This window comes from Cyprinodon variegatus, unplaced genomic scaffold (genome assembly GCF_000732505.1).
Source record: "Cyprinodon variegatus isolate N-32 unplaced genomic scaffold, C_variegatus-1.0 Scaffold900, whole genome shotgun sequence".
NCBI classification, from domain to species: domain Eukaryota; kingdom Metazoa; phylum Chordata; class Actinopteri; order Cyprinodontiformes; family Cyprinodontidae; genus Cyprinodon; species Cyprinodon variegatus.
The window spans coordinates 122,449-143,668 of record NW_015151353.1 but is presented as its reverse complement, the minus strand read 5'-3'; the positions used below and the strand labels follow the sequence as shown (position 1 = coordinate 143,668).

Genomic DNA, 21,220 nt, shown 5'->3' with positions numbered 1-21,220 from the left:
AAAATCACTTTTTTTTTTTTTTTTCCCCCAGTGGCCCTAATCCTGTTCCGTAAGTTACACTTCTTTTGGTCTTTACATTAAATTGGGATACACAAAAATGTATGTTTGAGAATATAATTTCTAAAAATCTTTAAAATTCTGTTCTACTTTCAGTTGGTCTATGTTGAACATTAAATCTCAGAACATGTTCTACTGTGGTAAATGTGTTAAACGATAAAAACCTTCAGGGCGTATGAATAGAGGAGCTGGGCACTGAAAATGCTTAAAAGAAATCTTTTTTTTTCCCCAGAAATCAACCAGTCAGATGATGATGTAAGTTTCCAGCTGTGTTTTTTTTTTCTCCACTGCCTGCACAAGTGTGGTTAATATGTCCATGGGAGATAAACGGGACAGAGGAATGATGCTGTCTGACCGGGCCACAGACTCTGCCTGTAATTTAAACCTGCACATTTCCAGATAAATCTCTGTTTATTTGTGTGAAAATGGGAGAGCTTAGCACAGTTCATTAGTCAACAGCAAGTGCTAATCTGGGGTCAGCAGTGGATCAATTTAGCAAATAGCAAAACAGCCAGAGGCACAAATGATGAGGGGGGGGAAGCAGAGGAGGGGGAAAAAAAAGCACCATTACTGTTGCTGACAGTGAAGACATTTCCCTCCAGAGCTGCTCTTTAATTCCAGCTAAACAGCTAAAGCCTGTATCTCTTCTACATCCAATTAGAGGCTCCCTGACTTCATAAGCCAGGTTTCTCTGGACATTCAGAAGCACAGTGCTTTTTATGACAGACAAAATAAAGAGAAAATTAATCATAATTTCAACATGAATTGTCAAAATCTCTATATAAATAAAAGGTATAAAAATCCCTGCTTACCTTTGGGCCGATTATGATCAATATATTGAGAAGGTTTGCAGAATGCCACTCTGAAACATGCAAAGAAAAGGGAGCAATGAAAATCAGCTTGGAGAGTGAGGAGGTGAATATTTTTTCATATTTCGACTATATATATTGATGCATGTATTTTTATAGACGTCTTGCAGTTGCACCGTCTTACGGCAGCACACTGCTCTTGCTTTTAGGCACGAGTGCACTAGATTTTAATCCAGCAGCACAGGAAAATCCTCACAGCTCATCTAAACATTTATGTACATTTTGACGCCCTCTAGTGCTGTCTCATTACCATAGCTGGAAACTATAATAGAAAAAAAAAAAGGATGACAGATACTACTTAAAATTCTTAACAGCTCTAAATTTATTCAAGTTAAAGTGAAATATGAAGAAACAGTACAAAAACTGTCTGTTTGATATAACTATAATATTATGATAATGTATTTAAAAGCAATTAATTTCAGTCAGCTTTGGAGATTTAACATCATTTTTAATTAATAAAGTATTTTTGATTGAATTAAATTGAATTTCACCACAGGGGACATCCCGAGTTAATGTCAGTGGATCCTACTTAATATATTGATTGAATTAGATTTTATGCCCCTTTAACATTTTATCACATGACCACTGCTAAAATCCAACTAAAACTGGTTTTTACTTGGATTTTCTGTGTTAGACCAACAAAAGCTTGGTTTATTCTTGAAAGTGGAATAAAAATTTTTGAATGCAGATCATTTTTTGTTGCCTTTATTCTGATATCTCTCAATAAAATTCAGGAAATTAGAAAACTAGAATGTTTATCTGCACAATCATATTGAGGTCATGACATCATCGCCACAAACAAACCTTCATAAGACATGACTGTTAAGCTAAACTAGCAGGCAGGAACAGAGAATCAAGAGGCAGATATAAAGAACCAACTCTGGAGGAGTGGTAAGCATCCCATAACTCAGGTGGAATAATATCTCTACACTATAAGTCATGCACTCCACTATGGTTTTCAAAAATATAGATATGCTAAAATGTATTGATATCTGAATAGAGTAATAATTTTGTATTCATATTAAAAGACAAGTGTTGTTTGCAGATTTTTGTTATTATTTTAGATTGCAATTTTTTTTGCACATTAAAAGAATAATACCCAATACCCCAGACAAACTGAAAATATTAAGTTGTGTAATATTTGGGTTATTTATTGATTAGGGCTGAAACAATTAATCAGATTAATCGTGATTAATCAATTATTGAAATAATATCTAATTTAATAATCGATTTGTCGTTAACTGGAATTTAGAGACTCTAAAACGTGCCTTTAGCGGAGATCGACCCACTTAGAGCAGTAATTATACAGGAAATATAAAAAAATTATTAAAAATGTTGCATTTGATATAAAAAAATAAAATCTGTCAATAAGCTCTATTCAGAACTGCTCAAGTCGAACAGTTTTAGTTTCACCTGATAAAAAGGTGGATTAATAGGGGTCCAAATAAGCTCTATTTATTTTTTCCACTAAAAATGATTAAACATTAATGTAAAGATAACTTTAAAAAGGATTGTATAAGTTAAATACCATGTTATGACCCTTTATCTAGCTTTGGTGATTCTGCTTTCCCAGCAGAATCACAAAAGGCTTCAAAAATGTGTTTTTTACTTTAATAACATTTTATATTTTTTTTCTTTTTGCCACTGATTTATCCTGAGTCTAGTATAGTATAAAAATTTTTTTTTAAGTATAAAAATGTTTCTAGGTATTAATAATGAATGGTGTCCTAGTGGTTAGGGCATAGATCCCAGAACCCTGAGGTTCTGAGTTCGAGCCCCACTCCCACAGACTGCCACTCTGGGTCTCTGAGCAAGACCCTTAACCCCACATTATCCCCAAGATAGCAGCCCACTGCTCCCCAAGGGATGGGTTAAATGCAGAGGTAAATTTCTCCAATGTGAGATCAATAAAGTCCAATTATTATTATTAGAAATCTTTGCATCACCACAACCCTACACTCCATTTTATGGGAAAATGGCAAAAGAAAGGCCTTGAGAATCCTGTTTACAGTTGATCATTTACGTGGATGTCAGCCTATGCAAATAGCACAGCACACAAGGAAGATGGGTTGTAGAATAATATCAATGGACATTAAAACAACACCATAGAGGTAAGTGAGAAAGCTGTTTTTGAAACGAGATAAATGCTCCATTGAACTGATGAAAAGATGGATGGACTTAAACAGGATAATACTGTAAGGAGACCTGTTAGAAGCTGCAAAAGAGATTCACCTTCCAGCAGGAAAACAATCCTAACCACAGACCTACTTTGAATGCTGCTCTTTAACAAGCCTTATCTTTTAAAGGCATAAACCTCCATCTAACTCAGGGGTCTTAAATGTTTTCCATGCCAAGGACCCTCAAACTGATGGAGATGGAGCAGAGACCCCCTAATTATATATATTGTAGAAAATAGTGTTCTATCAAACTGGTCCTATAGTCACTCTATTACATATAGAGTAATGTAACTAAAGTAATTTCGCCCTGGGATCATTAAAGTATTTCTGATTCTGATTAATGGTTGATGGGACAGGTGTTGTGAATGAAATGGTGCCCTGCTTGAAAGAGCTCCTGTGTGTCTCTGAATGTGTGCATTGATGACTGAAAGACATCTCCTGCCTCCATTTATCTGTTTACTACAGTGTGTTGATTTCATGTTAATGTTTATTTAAAGACATTTCAATAAGTGGAAAACATTGCAGGGGGGAATATAAGAAGTCTAATCAACCAAAACTTTTGCGACCCCCATGCAGTACCTCTGGGGCCCCCCAAGGGTCGTGGACCCCCTGTTGAAGACCTCCAGTAACTGATTACTTGATTCAAGAAAATATTGAATAACTAGAGTACACTCATATTTTTCCTTCCTCAATCATTTATGTTGGTCTGTCACATAAAAAAGATTCAAATTTATGACTTTGAGTTAAAGAAAAAAGTTCAGGTGTAGGTCCTTTTGCTTTCCTCTGAGTGTGGTAGTTTTATCATTCCTGGTTCATACAGAACTAAAATTGCAAAAATAACAAGACCTGAAAAGGCTTCTGCCAAATAGAGAGGGTCCTTGACTCTTCTGAGGCCACAGACCAGGAGGAAGACACGCAGCTCATCCACACGCTCTGTTCTCACACCTGGAGTAAAGCCAAACACAGAGAGAGGGAGAAACACAATATAAAAAAAAAACAAAAATGCTGCATAATGAACATCCCAAGTACATCAGCAGATAATGAAAGCAATACATCAGCCAAGGTCACAAGGAAGAGAAGACAGCAGTGACTAATGTGCCTGCACAATGCAACAGGGAAAAAGAGTCTGCTGAAATTATTGAAAGGTTGCAGCCTAATCGGTGCAACTGCGGCGTCAGGGTCACACTGTCCGACCGTTGGGACGCGGATTTGCTTGTTGGACGACTGAGAAATAACCAGGAAGAGGCTCACAACATGCAAGGGTTTGAGAAGTTTGCTGCAGCTGAGACAGAACGCTGTGGCGTTGGCCCCGGCCCCAGATCATCCAGCCCTCGTGTTCAATCTTCAGATTAGTCAGAAACTGGCAGGCGGACAACCGTGCTCAATGCCAGCAACTACTGTAACGGCCAAGGCCCAGCAAATGCCCCAAAATATTACTTTGATCTGAATAATGCTGCCCATTTTATGAAACGCATCTAACTGAAATAAAGGGACAAAGATCAGAACGTAAAACAAGTAGGCAATTAGATTCATTTTCTATATGGGAATTGCTGTGCTGAAAAAAAAAAAGTACAAACTCTAAAACAAAAACTTTTAAAGCAATGCCAAACACATTAACCCATATGAGCTCAGACGTAGCACAGCAACAGTCAAGGGAAATCCCCTGCTGCCAGATAAGTCCAGATCAGGAGGCTGAAGTAGTTCTTTTAATGCTATTAAGAACAACTTAAAACAACAGCATCAGGTCAGGGGCCTGACCCCTGCCCAAGGATCTGATTGTCCAAAAAAACAATAATATCTGGAGGATAAATTTGATTTCCTCATATTGGGATCAAAACTCTTCAGATGGACACCTAGTTCAATAGTGTAAAGCAAGGAATGGGCTGCAGTAGGATGTTTTAACCCTTTAAAGCCTGAACCACGAAATTATTGACAGAAGATTCTAATTTTCCAAAATTAGAATCATCATCGAACCTTCCAGACAAATGAAATAAAAAAATAAATTTTGTATATGTTAAATTTCCTCATTTATTTGCATCAATTTTGATACATTACGCATTCCTATTTCCTCTTTTATATGTTTTCTGTTGACTGCATGTGTCTGATTATGTAAGTCAGTGTTTCAAGAACAAAAACATCACACTGATGCTCAGCTGTCAAATGTGATACACTTGGCTTTAAAGTCGTAGGGAAATCAAATTTAGATGTCATCGCCTTCTGGCTTAAACCTGTATATAAATGTACTCTTTATCAGTCTATATCGGCCAAAAATTTAGAAAATTTCTCTAAAAAAAAAACCCATCTTAAAATCTGTTTTTTTTTCGTTATCTTATGCAGACCAGTTAGTTTTACGTCAGCTTGTACACCTAAATTCAGCCAATCATATATCCGCGGTCATCTGTCAATCAAATTTCTTTCGGTAATAACATCTTGATTCATATGTCGCAGCTAATATACGCAATGGTTCAAATAAGAAATAAGAATCATTTCCTTTCCCATTGAGTTCCGTCCCAGTGTTCACGGGGATGGACGTCTGTGCTTTCAGCAGGCGTAGAGCTAACAGAACTGGCAGCGTTGCGAGGCAAGGGCTCAAACATGTACGGCTGTAAGCCTTCTACACCAAACCAAGCTTCTGTCGCCCTGGCGTCCTCTTCCACAACATCTTCATCCTCACTTTTCCCCTCTAAATTAAAACGGTATGATGGAGGAGACTCATCCATGACCTCCGACACAAAGTCACCAATTTAGTGCTACTTGGTCCCAACGGAATTTCCCACTGGGAACCTACTAGCACTAAGTTGCTAACTCGTTAGCAAGATGCTTCAGAGAAAACGGCCACAACCAAACTGGTTTAATTTTGTAAACAATGTTCTTTAAGAAACCTTCTGCTATCCAATTATTAAACATTTAATTGAAAAGATAATCAACAGATTAATCGATTTGTAAAATAATCATTACTTGCAGCCCTAATATTAAATGACTCATAACCTGGGAATCTGCATTTTTCATGTAAGAACATGTTGGTGTTGGGCTTCAGTTAAAACAATACTGGAAAGTAACTTTGGTTTTGTAGAGAGTGCCCAGCGAGTGCGCTCTCTACAAAGCACAATTTTGGTTGTCTGTCTGTATCGAGGACAATCCTAGAAGCAGTAGTCTAGTTGTTAAAAAAAAAAAAAAAAAGGAAGGGGGATGGTAATTTATTATTTTTTTGAAACTATACATAGCCTAATTAATATAGTCTAACCTAAAGCAATATGCATGGTATGGTTGTTCCATGTCAGGTACGACGGCCATTGACCTTGACCAATGCACCTTACAGAAGAACTGCTCTCAGTCCCTGAACTGGCATGGCTATCACTGCCCCTACATGGTTAGGGACTAATTTCCCACTAGGATCAGCTTCATAGTCATGGTAGGACACTTCTTTGATTTTATTTATTTTGCTCAGGTTACTCTTAAGGCCACAGCCCGCCAAATGTTGATTACTGTTAATATATAGTAGAAATTTTACACATTCTGTATTAAAATGTCACAGCGGATGGTATGGGGGGCCATCAACTCTAGTTCTGCCTAGAAAGGAGCTAAAATTAGCTTGCTTGCTAACACCGTTTCCGTCTCTATTCCACCAAAAGGGGCGAATCCACCAATCAGGGACTCACCTGCAGGGAGTTGGCAAGTGTTGCTGCTTGCGTAACTTTTTACCTATATTTCAGGAGCCGGGAAACAATGGTAACCAAACCATGGGAAACTGGGAAACTCTTTCTCATGTGTGCATCCTGAAGTGTAACCTGTGTGTCAGCATCTACTTGAGAGAAACTTCAGGGGAAAGGCTGCATTCTGCAGACATTCCAACTATGGACCAATAAATATTATCAGCCAACATTTATTGCACTACTAATAATACAAAATAATGAAATAACACTGATGGTCCAGCAAGATGTACTGTGATATAGCCTACAGTGAAGTAAAACAAATAAATCTATGAATGCATGTTAATCGAAACCTGTCTGAAAATAAATAAAAGTAACGTGAAGTCTATGGAACTTTACTTTTTCATGATAAACAGACCATCTTGGTATCACAGCTTCTCTATGCACATATTTTACTCGTCATTACACCAGCAACACTGCTGCTATTTAAAATTACAAGCCAACTCTAAAATCATTAACATGTTAAGAGGATGGAGTTCCTTAACAGTTCATGATGCCACTGCTCACCTGTGTGCTCTACCTGATCTTCCCCTCTAATCTCACTTCACAAAGCAAACAGACACCGTCTCAAACTCATCGAGTGGCTTAAATGGGCTTAAAGCTCCTGGGTTTTGATGCTGAAGTCTGTCGCTGGAAAGCACAATGCGTTCGTGGAAGAGCACATGCAGCTTAGCGTGTTCTCATTCAGCTAGAAGCATTGCTTTATCTTTTATCTTCCCAAGCTGTGGCCTTTCTAAAGTGTTCCACTGCAGAAATGAGGCCCACTTAAAAACACATTTCCATTCCAAATCTCTACTTACCTTCACAATGCTCTTCAAACAGAACACATTGTACATTTGGCAATTTAGAAATGATCAATTTATGTGGTGCCAGATGGAACGGTCCAAGCAATAGAAAAATCTGCTGCATTGTGGGTGGAGAAAACGCACACATGGGATGGTGCCCCCTGCTGTGCCACCAATGCGTGGAACGACAAGGGGAGGATGAAAGCTGACAGAAAAAGAAAGCATGTGGGATTTTTCCCAAAATGGCTTTCTGCCTAAAAAACTCTTAACTGGAAAAGTTCCTCACTCTGATTACCGGACAATACAAAGCAGGTTAACATCAACAAAATAATCAAGATAACGAACAAATAATGACTTGGATTATAAAAGAAACAGAGGAACTTCTCTCATTCAAGCATAATTCTTCGGAAAATCTTTTCTAAAAGAATAAAGTATGGTGTTTGCATTAAGTCTCAGCACAAAGTTTTCTACTGTGGGAGTTGCCTTCAGCAGATTGCAACAAGGAGACCTTGTGTTGTCAAAACAAAACAGCAAAGCATTAGTTCTCACAGGTTTAGAATAAATTCCCACCTATAAAAACAAAACAGCAACAAAATAAAAGCGTCATATGTTTTTTTTTTTTTCTGGTCTAAACAGAAGAACAATGCTCGGGCAGTTTTGGAATATAACTGACTCAGATTACACATTTTTTGCGCACACTCATATAACCACACAATAATAGTGCTGTCCGTTTGAGGAACAACGAATGGAGAAGTGAGAAGTGGGAAAATTTGTATTACTTGCAGCTGCTGGGGAACCTGGTGATAAATATCCTGAGGTTAGAGAGCTATAAATCAGCTGTTCCTCTCTGTACTCACAGGGGTTTTCTGGGAGCACTAATGTACTTGGGATGGGCATCATCTTGCAATGTCCAATTTAAATTCCCAGATGCTTGTAGAGTGAAGGTATGCATGTGCGAAGCTATTCAAAGCAGCAACAAGGTGTTCATCTAAGTGATGACTCCAAAGCATTTACAGTATTGCTCATGCAGTGGATCCATTAAGTATTTACAGAGTGTCACTTTTCCCCCCACATTTAGTCACGTTACAGACATATTCAAAATGGTATTAAATCAATTTCATCAAAATTCTGCAGACAATTAACCTGACTCCGCCAGATGGATTTGCTACGCATATCCATCTGGAAACCTTCCGTTGAAGTTATTTTGGGAAGGGGCGAAAATACTGGTTAGCTGATTGGCCTATGTTGGTGATAGACGGGCCAAATAAACCAATCAGATCAACGAAGCATATGACGTACTAACAGAGCGACGACGAAAACACAACCACAAGCCAGGCTACTCTTGCCGAAACCAGTCGGGAGAAGAGCAAAAACATCTTTTCCTCTGAGAAAAGCCTCCAGAGCAGTGTTTTGCTCTTCTTTCAGTGAAGAAATACTCTGTAATTCTGATACAACTTGCTCGATAGCCACGCTAACACTAGTTTCATCGGCTGAAGCCGCCATGTTCTTTAGACTGAACTGTCGCGCTTCTCGTTGCGTCACACCTCAACCCGCCTCAAAGCCAACGCTGATTGGACGTTCGTTTGGTGAACGGCTCCAAATTTTCTTTAACGGAGAGTCTCCAGACTGATTTGCGAGTGAAACCTTGAAAGCTCGTGAGATCAGGATGGTCTCACAAGGCTAGCAGACAATAGCCCATTTTGTCAATTTGGAGACGTTTGGGTCCCTTGAAAACGGGTAAAAAACAAACAAAAAATTACAAACCTTAAAGAAAGGGGGAAAAAAATAATAGCTTTTCATTTTCAATGCAATACCTGAAGCTTAGCACCACTATCTATGGGCATTTTTGGCTGTGCATTTTGGGTCATTTATTGGCCCCAATACCAGGCTTTGCAATATTGGCAGATACCGATACCATCTGTTTGAAATTGATGTGTCTGTGTGTATATATGAAGAACTGCATACTACTTGGATGTAGAATAATTGCCATCACGGCTTTGTCAAGCTGCTGCCTACCTTTGTGAAGCAGGAAGAAGACTAATACAAAGTGAATCCAGTAGAATTTTTTATTGCCTACCTGGAATGGGTGACAATAGTTGAATAAACTTTTGGTTCTCACATTGGTATCGGTGCCCTATTTGTTGGAACTCGCCAATACCGATACCACCATTTCAGTGCTGGATAGGGGCCCGCCCAATACTGTTATCAGTATCGGTGGAACACTATTTTTTAATCCAGGATATCTGTCCATTGCTGCATTCATCTTTCCCTCTAAACAACAGTTTTTGTGGTCCATGCTGCTGACAAATAAAACCACATAACATGATGATATCACCATCGTGGTTCACTATAGGAATGGTTTTGGCCTGGTTGTGGGCTCTCCCTACACATGATAACGGCTGGCTATTTCAAGTTGTTGAGCTTGGATTCCTGAGTTCAAACCCAACTCCCACAGACTGCCTGGGTCCCTGAGTAAGACCCTCAACCCCGCACCACTGGGTGATTTTGTTGCTCTGCACTTGTGACAGTGTAATGACAATAAAACGCTGGGGGAAAAAATAAACACATTGAAAAAAGAAAAAAAAAAAAGCTGGCCATCCATCTTTATCTAATCAGATTTCTGGTTCCATGGTGTGAGATTCCTTAAGGATGCTGATGAGTGGCTTTAATCTGGCCACTTTACCAAATAAGTCTACTGTAATTATTGCATTACTGCAGAAATGGTGGTCCTTCTGGAAGGTCTTCCTCTCTGTACAAACGAATACTGGAGCTCAGAAGGAGTGAGTGTGGGGTTCTTGGTCACATATTGGATTAATGCCCTTCTCCTCCAATCAGTGTTAACACGTCTAAACCAGCTCTAGAAAGAACCATGCTGGTTCAAATCTTCCTCTATTTTCCAATGATGAAGGCCACTGTGCTCAATAGGACTTTGAAAGAAGCAGAGATGTTTCTGCATCCTTTTACATATTTGTGGCTTAAGACAACCCTGTCTTACAGCTCGAAAGAAAATTCCTTTGACTTCCTGTTTAGTGCTCTGAAATGCACTGACACCTGTGGGACTGTATGCAAACAGACGAGTAGCTTTCCTAGTCATTTCCAGATCAATTGAAGTTACTACAGGCTACATCCATTTAAGCTGTAGAAACAAATCCGGGATGATCAGTAAAAAACGCTCCAGGCCACTTCTCAATGAGCTTTGTAGTAAAGGCTGTGAATACTTAAGAGAATGTGATTTCTGAAATTTCTAATATTTCTAAAAATAATAATTTAACTTCATTGATCTCACATTGGGGAAATTTACCTCTGCATTTAACCCATCCCCTTGGGGAGCAGTTGGCTGCAATCGTTCGGCACCCCGGGAGCAAATAGGGACCCAGGGACTCAGAGTGGCAGTCTGTCAGAGTGGGACTTCAACTCAGAACCTCCAGATTCCAAGCTATATGCCCTAACTATTACGCCGCCACTCCCCCCTAGTCATTGTGATTAATTTACAATAATCTCAGTTCTATTTTACATTTTGAAAATGGGGTATTTTTATTAAGCAACTTTTAAATTTTGCAACTCCACATCCCACTTTTACACTCAATACTGGTGTCCCACAGGGCTGTATACTGAGCCCACTATCGTAAAAGTTATGAATGATGATGAAGAAGGGCCAAGCAGGCAAATGGTCAAAGCACTGGTGGCCTAGTGGAGTAAAAACCACCTCAAGAACAAGATAATAAATTATTAATGACTTTTAAAAGTTGAGGGCTACACTGCAGTTAGGATGGAGCATCAATGGGGAAGGAGTTGGAGTGGAAATGTGGAAAATATGAGGAGCTACTAGGCAACCATAAAGATGAAAACAATCTAGTACCTGAGCTCCTCAAGAATTCAGTCCAGCAGAAGTCTTCAGCCACTTCTGTCTGAATACCTTTAAATCAAGCAGGAAAGAAAAGGTGTCAGGCTGCATAAAGTTGCATAAAATCCAAACCAAAAATGTATTTTAGACAAATTAAGCAACACAGAATTACGCAATGGTTCACCGCCTGATTATCAGTGAAGCAGCATTATGACTTACCTTGGGGCTGAACATAGATTTTACTGCTGGGCGACACCTTGAGTAGGAGAAAAAAAAGTTAAAACAAGAGAGTTAGAAAAAGATCAATCATCAATTATCTGCAACGTTTGTTTATACAAATCCTCTGATATTGTGACTGTCTGTGCTGCTCTTATTTTGTGTCAAACTACAGAACCAGACATTTTATGTCCTCTATGCTCAAAACATATTTAAACAAAACAAAAACTTTAAAAGGGGAGTCATGGATCCAATTGATAAGATAATAGTTATATTGCAAAATAAATCAAGGAGATGAAAAGGAAATTGTCTGGATGTTATCATACCAGATCCATCAACGATGTATATGTTGTGTCAGTTAAAAAAAATAAAGAGAAATGCCTCTCAGAGCCCGCCTTGTCTTCCTGCTGTCACCACTTAAATAGGAGAGATAAAGGATGCCACAGGCTTCAATCCGCCGCCTGTGGCTGCAATCTCATCTGAAAATAAAACACTGTAATGTTGTTTTAATACCAGATCATAGTGAAACAGGGCCCAATGTTGTTGTTGGTATAATGAAAGCTGTTGTCACACTGACAGACTTTCTGCTTTATAATGTAAACATAAAAGCCTTTTGTTTTCCTAACCAAAATCTCATTACAGCAATCTGATAAGGACTAAAACCTGACTCTGGAAAGAATTGGCATTTTGTGTAAATTAAAACATGCGTTATAATGACAATATTGACTGATCCATGCAGGGTAATCAGTCCATAAGGATAAACCCCCTTTTAGGCACAGAGTGGGAAAACATACTTCATTAGGAGAATAAAGAATAGATGTAGGATGGATGTGATCGACTGATTAAGGAGCTAGAAGTTAGATAAACCTGTTGAGAAGTTATTCCTGCTGCTGTAATTCTATTATTTCTAACCATCTTCAGTACAAATAGTTTTTTTTTAAATCAAGCAATCAGTCATTTATCTAAAAATGTATCAAACTCTTACACTTTAAGAACAAATAAACATAACAATAAAGTCATTCATTTACGTCTTTTGTTTGCAAAAGTTGTTAGAGACATTATGTTAAAAAATATCGTTGCTTATCAGGAAATGCATGTAATGTAAAGTATATCTACAACCCTAATATGGTGCATTTTTTAATCTTTCTTTATAATTAGGGATGTCCTGATAAAATCTTTTCATTTTTGGTTTTGTTCTTGTTTTTGCAGTTTTTAAATTGGCTTGTTTCGACCTTTGCCCAAAGGCTTTTGGGCCGGATTCTTGGTTTTTTTCCTTTTTTTTTTCTTGTAAATTTTTGGAAAGGGTTTGTTAAGGGGATACTCTTAAACCGTTAACCACACACACAAAAAATTCTTTTTTGCCTTCTTACGGGTTGTTTTTTTTTCATAATCCCTTTAAATAGAACACAGCTAAATGTTCTACTGCTCTTTGCACCATATTTATTTATTTTGCACTGAACTGAACCTTTTCATATCAATGCCCTTTGCACCATGACTTTAAACTGATTTTCTTTTTCTCCTACACTACATTCTGATCACTGCTGCACTTTATAAATGGTAATGTTCATTTCACTGCTATAAGCTGCTAATTCACTGTTAAAAAGCTGTATACATCCAAATTTCATGTTTTTTTTTCCTTTTCTGAAAAAACAAACACAGATCAAATGTCTGCGATAAAAGCTCCACAATCCAAAGGAAATTGGCAATGATTCACACAAATATAGACACAAATCAATTAGATCAGGTTATCAGAGTTTCCATTTCTGACGTACACACTGCTATCTTATCAAGTCTGCCTGAAATATTTTACTATAAACAAAACTGTTACATTCCCAAGCACTTAACCATGCAGACCTAATCTATTATCATAGGGGTTAATTACTTTTAATAGGTTATGAAAAATTGTCACAAAAATGCTAAAGTACATTAAATTTTCATATTTTATCTTTAATATTTTAATATAACATGATATAATTCATATATTACATTAATAATTTCTGATAAAGAACATAAGTGAACATTATTTACTTGAATTGAACTAACATAATATAATTAAATTTAATAACCACAATATTTAAATTAAATGATTTCTTGCTTGTAGATAATAATTATTCATAGAATCCCATTTCATTAGCATTGACTCTGTATCGATTACAAAATTTCTTAAAATCATCAGTTCCCAAAACTGTTGAAAATTGACACATGGTCATTATGAAATGTCTTTTTGTTCTCAAGGAAGTTACATACAAAAAAATAAACGGTCAGAGATGGTGAAAATGGGGATCAGTACAAAATTTTATTTTGTATACACTATGTGTATACAAGCTGACAAGGTTTGTCTAAAGCCTGTCAGCAATATGTATGAGTACAACCAACTCATGTAATACTAGTCAAAGACAATGTCGAAAATTTTAGATGCAGGCTGATTGATCCATCCATCCATCCATCCATCCATCCATCCATCCATCCATCCATCCATCCATCCATCCATCTTCTAACACGCTTGTCCCAATTGGGGTCACGAGGGGTGCTGGTGCCCATCTCCAGCTGTCTATGGGCGAGAGGCGGGGTACACCCTGGACAGGGTTAGTCCATCGCAGGGCAACACAGAGACAAACGGGACATACAACCATTCACACACACACTCACACCTAAGGAGAATCTAGAGAAGCCAATTAACCTAACGGTCATGTTTTTGGACTGTGTGAGGAAGCCGGAGTACCTGGAGAGAACCTACGCACGCTCAGGGAGAACATGCAAACTCCATGCAGAAAGACCCTGGGCCGGGAATCGAACCCAGAACCTTCTTGCTGCAAGCCACTGCAGGCTGATATAACCCGATATTAGTTTTTGGCCAATATCTGATAATAATATCGAACAAGGCACCTCTATTTATTTATGATAATTGATTTGTTTTGCATGCATGTAACATCTCACTAGTTATCCGCTTTAGAGGCTTTGCTATATCTGATCTATTCCTGAAGCGGTTGGACAGTTTGGGCTGATGGAGGAAAAAAAAGACATTTAAAACAGACTGTAATTAATGACTGCACTTTTATCCCTTGAGAAAAACAGCAGTTTTTTTTTACTGAAAAATATGAGGAAAAAAGTGGTTGTTTATACCAAAACAAATTCTGCCTCTTCTTTCAGCTTTTCAGTGAAAGCCACAGCAAACCTGATAAGAAAGGAGAGAGAAAGAAACTTTAAAAAGCGAATAATCACAATGGTTTTCATCAATGGGAGAACATTTTAAGTTATTTAACAAGCAAGGTTGATTGTCACATTTGGGGGAAAAAAGCAGGGTTAGTGAATTAAAACAGAAAAATTCATAGAATTATTATGTGAAAGCTGTCATTTTAGAGGCTGCACCGTTTATTCAGGCCAGTCTTCATCCATTGGGGAGACAAAGCATGGAAGATTTATGCTGCATTATTCTTTTCTCCATTCATTGGCTGCTTCTTCCTGCCACATCTCATCGCCAGGCAAGGCTCTTACCCCCTAGACACATAATTCCTACACATCTGCCCATCGGTTTATGAATATATGGATGCTTGTGGACGTCACAGAGGTACACATAAAGGGCTTTAATGGGTCAATATGACCAGAAGGGCGCTATATAAATTCATTTTGTTTGCCATCTTGATCCTGTGCTTAATAAACTTTACTTTTTAATTGATTTGTTATAACCTAAAATACAGAGGTTAAATAAAATCTATATAATTCTCAATTTATATTTTTGCCAACCCATTGTAAAACATATAAATACTAATATTCTGCCTAATACCCCATAAGCAGTCAGATTGGCTGAAGCAGAGGTCCATTTTATCAGGATAAAACTAATGTTTTATTGTGTGTCATCGAGGAAATACAGGGCCGCCTAAATAAATAATAGTAATACTGTTAATCTTCTAAAAGGTATAGTGGAGGATTTTCATCAATTTTGGAAAAGACCCTCCCTCTACGCTTTAAAAAAGAAAAGAAAAATGCACATGCACAACCCTATAACCGTTCCTGAGTGGGAACACCTGTTAAACAAGTAAAAGAGCTTGCAGGAGAACATTTCTCCTCGTATACGTTCTGTTTAAAAGTTGCTGTTTGCATCACTCACACAAGCTTACTTTCCAAAAGATTTGCAATTTTTTCTTTTATGTCAGACTCACCGCCGTGTAGGACGGCCTTACGTAAACATAGCACCAGAACGATTGACAGTTAGGAGGACCACTTATTTAGATGCTCCACCTGGAAAAAGAGCATCCTCCACTATACCTTTAAGGGCAAGGTTGTATAAAAGGGGGAAAACGTGTGCAGTATGGCATTGAAAAGCGTGTGCACTTAGAAAAGTAGGGCTGGACACCAAATAATGACACACCCCATGAGATAGACACCAATCTAGTGTGAGACATGGTTTGCTGATACCAGTGAGGCGTAAGACCCAAACAGAACTACTTATCAGGGTTCCTCCTTCATTCTTTTTGATGCTTCCGGATAATGAGTCCATTCCGTACTGTTTTTAAGCTAAACTTAGAGTAAATAATGTAAAAGTTTAATGCTGGTTGAGGGATTATGAAATATTGTTTTTTTTTTCAATTGTTAATGAAAAAAACAGGTAATAAGCTCCAGACAAAAGCTAATTCAGCTACCCTTGCTTATAATCAGTTTTTTTTTTTTATATTACCCAGGTTACAGGAACATTAAGGCTTGAAAAAAGTTGCATTTTCCTTTCATAACCTTTTATACACATCGATGTTGCTACACCTCCATTTACTGCTGCACACTGCTGGTACGATGGCTGCAAAAAAACCAAAAAAAAAAAAAAACGCCCTTATATTCCTTCAGGGCCCAAAAGTACGACAAAATTTAAAAAAGGATGATCAGGAAAAATGGTTTAAAATGACAGTTTGTGAGAAACAGGAAGCCTGTCTGTTAAGCAGCAATTTATAGGCCGGTTAACACAACAAATATATCAATTTATTAAGCGACAGAAATAACTCTGTCGGTTTCATTCCAGTCAGGCTTAAAAATGATCCTCTATTCACACTCAGTAGGGTGAAACAAGGAGTGGCAGACATGTTTTGCTTAACATCCTTCTCTGCAGATTGCTGAGTTAGCACTGCTAGATTAAATATTTGTTAAATGCTGCACCCTCCTCCTCTGTAAACTTCATACTGGATACTAGAACTGCTGAGCTATCCATTGCTAATTCCAAACATATGATAAGAAAACACAGCCTATGCTTAGAAATCCTTCTCTAAAAAGCTCAGAGTAGCTTTCTACAGCTTCCTTCCTGAATTTGAGACTTGGGCTCAATCTTTATTCATTCATAAACAAATCAAACTCAGGTTATTTTCGTTTTTTTTCTCTTACATTTTATTTGGGACAAAGAAAGTATTTCCCTCTAAAGATGCAAAAACATAAACTCCATCACACCTGAAGCTGTTGGTGGTGAAAATAAGAGCATAAAAAAAGCTTGACAATAAGAAAACAATAAGAAAAATGAAGGAAAAGTAGGACAAAATTCACCGGGAGATATTAATTTTGCAGGCATGGCAGTGTATTATTAAGTGGCCCAACAGGAGCTGTGTGGTGACCGAATTTAAAGATCAAGGTCTGTGTGTGAGGAGGCAGCAACAGTGGGAGGTGCATTGATGTTTGAGGCTGCAAGAGCTAGATCTCACCATTTCTCCCAAAAGGGATTTATGCCCTTAAAACCTTCCAAATAAGATCTCTACCATACCCTTTTTATCAGGATAAAAAGAGAGACAGAGACTGATGTCAGGTAAATTCACATGTTAATGACTTTCTGTCTAACTGGAGGAGGAAAAAACTAACAACCTGCACAGTTGGAGCTAAACTCAACATACTCAGCCTGACTGTTTAATCCAATACTCCAGAGGCAGGAAGAAGTGGAGAAATCTGGAGATTTTTAATCAAATAGAAAACACTTTGATTCAGGTTTCTGCTTTAAGTCAGAAATGCTTTGGGTTAGAATTTCCTTGAGCAGATTGGCTGTTTGTTAGTGTTTTGTAGAGATGGAATGGTTTATGAGAAAAACAAAAAAAACTAATTTAAACTGTGGAGTAAAAAATATTGAGGTATGTCTGTTCTTAGCCTCACAGGCTCCAAACGAAGGTTATGAGAGATAAGAATGAGTTAGACAGCCTCCTTCATGGCATGAAGGGGAGAACTGTTGTTTTGAGAAGATCCATCTGGCCAGTGAAAGATATATTAACCTAACAGCGAACGGCCTTTTGTTTTTACTCCAAATGTTCAAGTGTGAGAAAGTTCTTTATGCAGGGGGTGGGTTGGTTCCCCTGGGGGGAGTGTGTTGGTTGGGATTTTGGTAAGATATAAATGTGTGTACTGAGCTTTGCCCAGTCAGAGCTATATCTCTCCGTCTGAAAGCGTTAAATAAATTTGAACCTTTTTTCTTGCAAGAAATGCCTCTGCCTCAGCTTCCTAACTTCACAAACCCAAAAGCTCACTTTTCCAGTTTAGTAAAGAGAGTTGGTAAAAATAAACATTCAAACAGTTTTCTAACTAAATATATCTCTAAACATGCAGTTGATAAAATAAAAATCTTCACCGGATGTCGGGAACCAATCATCCAGTCCACCTAAAACCTAAAATCCTTCAGAAATTGTCTTTAAAGTCACGTTTAATCTTTTTTAGGGGAAAGGAAGTGAAATGGAGCTCCATCGGACCGGTTTTATTCTAGCGAGGGTATTCACAGGAACTTGATTTTTGTGTATGTACATCATGTGGAAGTAGGAATAGCAGCCTTAGCAGTGTACCATGGGTTGTTTATCATCGCTTCCCAGGGTCTTAGACCTATGATTCCCAACCGGGGGTACTCGTACCCCTAGTGGTCTGCGAGTGCATTGCAAGGGATACATAAAACATTTTTTCTAACGCAATAAAACAAAATTTGGCTGGGATCTGTTCTACTTCGTTAGGACCCAATTGAAAAATTAAATAAAGATATTCTTTTTTCAACCAAAAATTATATTATTCTAATATGGCTGAATTCCACTTCAGCTTTGACACAATCAAAATCAAGCAGAAGAACAGACTGGAAGTAGAGAACAGCTGTTTCTTGACGCCTGCTCAAAGCAAACTAAGGAGTCATGATTGATGGAAACAAAGTAAAACAAAATAAAAAGAAAAGAAAATGGAGTCTGTCTGACTATTTTTTTGTCCAGTATTTTGTTCCAAATTCTTCAGTTTTATATGCGAGTATATATGAATTACTCAAAGTAGCTCCAGTTTTATGAAGGTAGATTTATAGTATGATTTTATTTTGTAATAGCTTCTGGGCAAGATATTTATGTTGGTTTTTTATATCAGTTGGAAAGAATAAAATGCTAAAGAATTAAATGCTCAAGTTAAAAAGATCACATAAAATACTTTTTTATTTTATAATTAGTTATTCTGCATTCCACTTTTGGGCTGTCATCTATACTGTTGATTGAGGGGGGACACATGGCACAAAAAAAATGCCCAAAGGGGTACATAGGTCCAAAAAGGTTGGGAACCAAACAGAAGACAAAAAAGTTTCAGCAGCAGCAACACTTCCTGACTGCAGCTGAGTCACTGACAGCTGGAATCTCCCCTTTTGGTGGAAAAGAGAGAGGATTGTTGAATGCAAACTGGGCTGATTTTAGTGCTCTCTCATGAACAACGTAAATTAAGAAGGAGGATCAAATGGTGCTTTGTGGACACTATTCTCTTTTGGGCTTTTCTCGTTTAAAGGGGTAATAGAATGATTCTATAGGGTATTTGGTGCTGGTCCTTAAGGTCTCTGAATAGGGTGTGTAACATTGGTTGGGTTGAAAATGGCATATTTGCTGTTCTATGAGCCCTAATGCAAGCCTGGTTAAAAGCCCTAGAATGAAACGACAGGTTTTTCTTCTCTTTATGGAATGCTCATGAATATCTAGATGAGCTGTGCTCTGATTGGTTGGTTTACAACGAGCAAAGCTGTTGAGCAATGTCGCATCATAGCAACAAGCACTCACTCACTGAAACATCAAATTGTTGATATGGTAGGTTGACCAGACGTCCTATTTTTCCCGGACATGTCCTACTTTTCATACCTAAAAAAATGTCCGGGGGGAATTTCAAAATCAACCGGGATTTTGATAAACTACAGTGCAATTGTATCCACGAATTGACGTCAATTCCGGGCTTCGTTTGAATTTGCCCATTTTATGGTGGAAGTTTAGAATTGTGAGATTTGCAGAGAAAGGAGGTGTTGATGAGGTTTGAACTTCTCTGTACTTCCATTTCACCCACTGAACTATCGTTATCTATGACAATGGAAACTCGGTTTTGCATTCTATGACCCCTTTAAATACAGGGCCCACATTAAAAGAAAATACATAACAAAAAACAAATAGCTACTTTCACACCCGTTATTGTCCAGCATGTTTAAACTGAAGCCAAACACCAACCCAGACCATATAACATGAAAAAGTCAGATTTTTGGGTGATGATTCCTTCAATTTGTTAGAAACGTACTGAACCAAGCTTTAACTAGAGACTCTAACCATAAGAGATAGACTGATATATTGGTCGGCTGATATTTTTGGCCTTTATTTATGTTTTTTTTTTCTTACATTAGTACCGGCTGACGCATGCATGCATGCATGATTCGCAAATTCATTATTGCAATCAGCAGCAATGTCTGGATTGTATTAGCTGTATGTTTTACTACTCCTTCTATTTGCTATCCACTGTTAATGTTTTCAATGGTTCGGTAAATCGAGACGTGTAACATTTATCATTGTGTCATTTTATCACATAAATGGATGAAAAGAGAGCAATATCGTCCCCAGAAAAATCGGCAGCACATGTTGGGAATCTGTTAAACTGATTTCTAAATAATGGGCAGCACCTTTAAAATCTGTAATGGTCAAATTTGAACCAAAATGCTTCATTTCTTCAGTTTTTACAAGACTTAAAAAAAAATATATGTTTATAAAACCTAGAGGTGGGTATTGCCAAAGAAGTCACGATTCGATTCCAGTCAAGATTCACATGCCACAATGCGATTTTATCACGATGCATCACGATATGTGAAATATTGCGATGCATCGCTATATTTTCACTGAACACTGTGAGAAAAAAATACAGTTATTACCAGTGGCTGACTGGCTGGGTTTGATCTGGATAGTGTCTTAAATTGATACATAACTGAAAGCAACTTAAGTCATACATAGCTGTATTTATTGAAACAACTATCGAAGGTACTGCCATGAAAACAAATACTAGACACAAATATTACTATTACTGGAGTGGACACACTGACAAAAAGTGCTTAGGATTTATAAAACTTAAAATAACAGTGCTGTTTACATTGCCTCAGTGGTCCTTTAAACCAATGAAATGGAAATTGCGTAAAAATTCAAAAAATATCTCAATTCAATATCAATATCTCTTTCTCAATTCAAATGTGAATTCACATTTGAATTGAGAAAGCTTCCTGGAGAGGTGGCGAAACGTCTTCAAATCTTGAAAACCAACTCCAGTGGATATTTTTTGAATTTTTACGGAATGACTTTGA

General features: G+C 37.7%; 1 protein-coding gene across 1 annotated transcript in view; it reads right to left on the bottom strand.

Annotated features, from left to right (window-relative positions):
- glt1d1 (glycosyltransferase 1 domain containing 1) overlaps positions 1-21,220 on the bottom strand; it is a 45,357-nt gene that overhangs the window by 19,946 nt on the left and 4,191 nt on the right. Inside the window, exons 4-8 of the mRNA XM_015397968.1 lie at positions 14,782-14,833; positions 11,662-11,698; positions 11,458-11,514; positions 3,950-4,048; positions 870-919 (exon numbers count right to left, since the gene is read on the bottom strand). Of these exons, the coding sequence (XP_015253454.1) occupies positions 870-919; positions 3,950-4,048; positions 11,458-11,514; positions 11,662-11,698; positions 14,782-14,833 (295 nt within the window). The remainder of the gene's footprint in view (positions 1-869; positions 920-3,949; positions 4,049-11,457; positions 11,515-11,661; positions 11,699-14,781; positions 14,834-21,220) is intronic.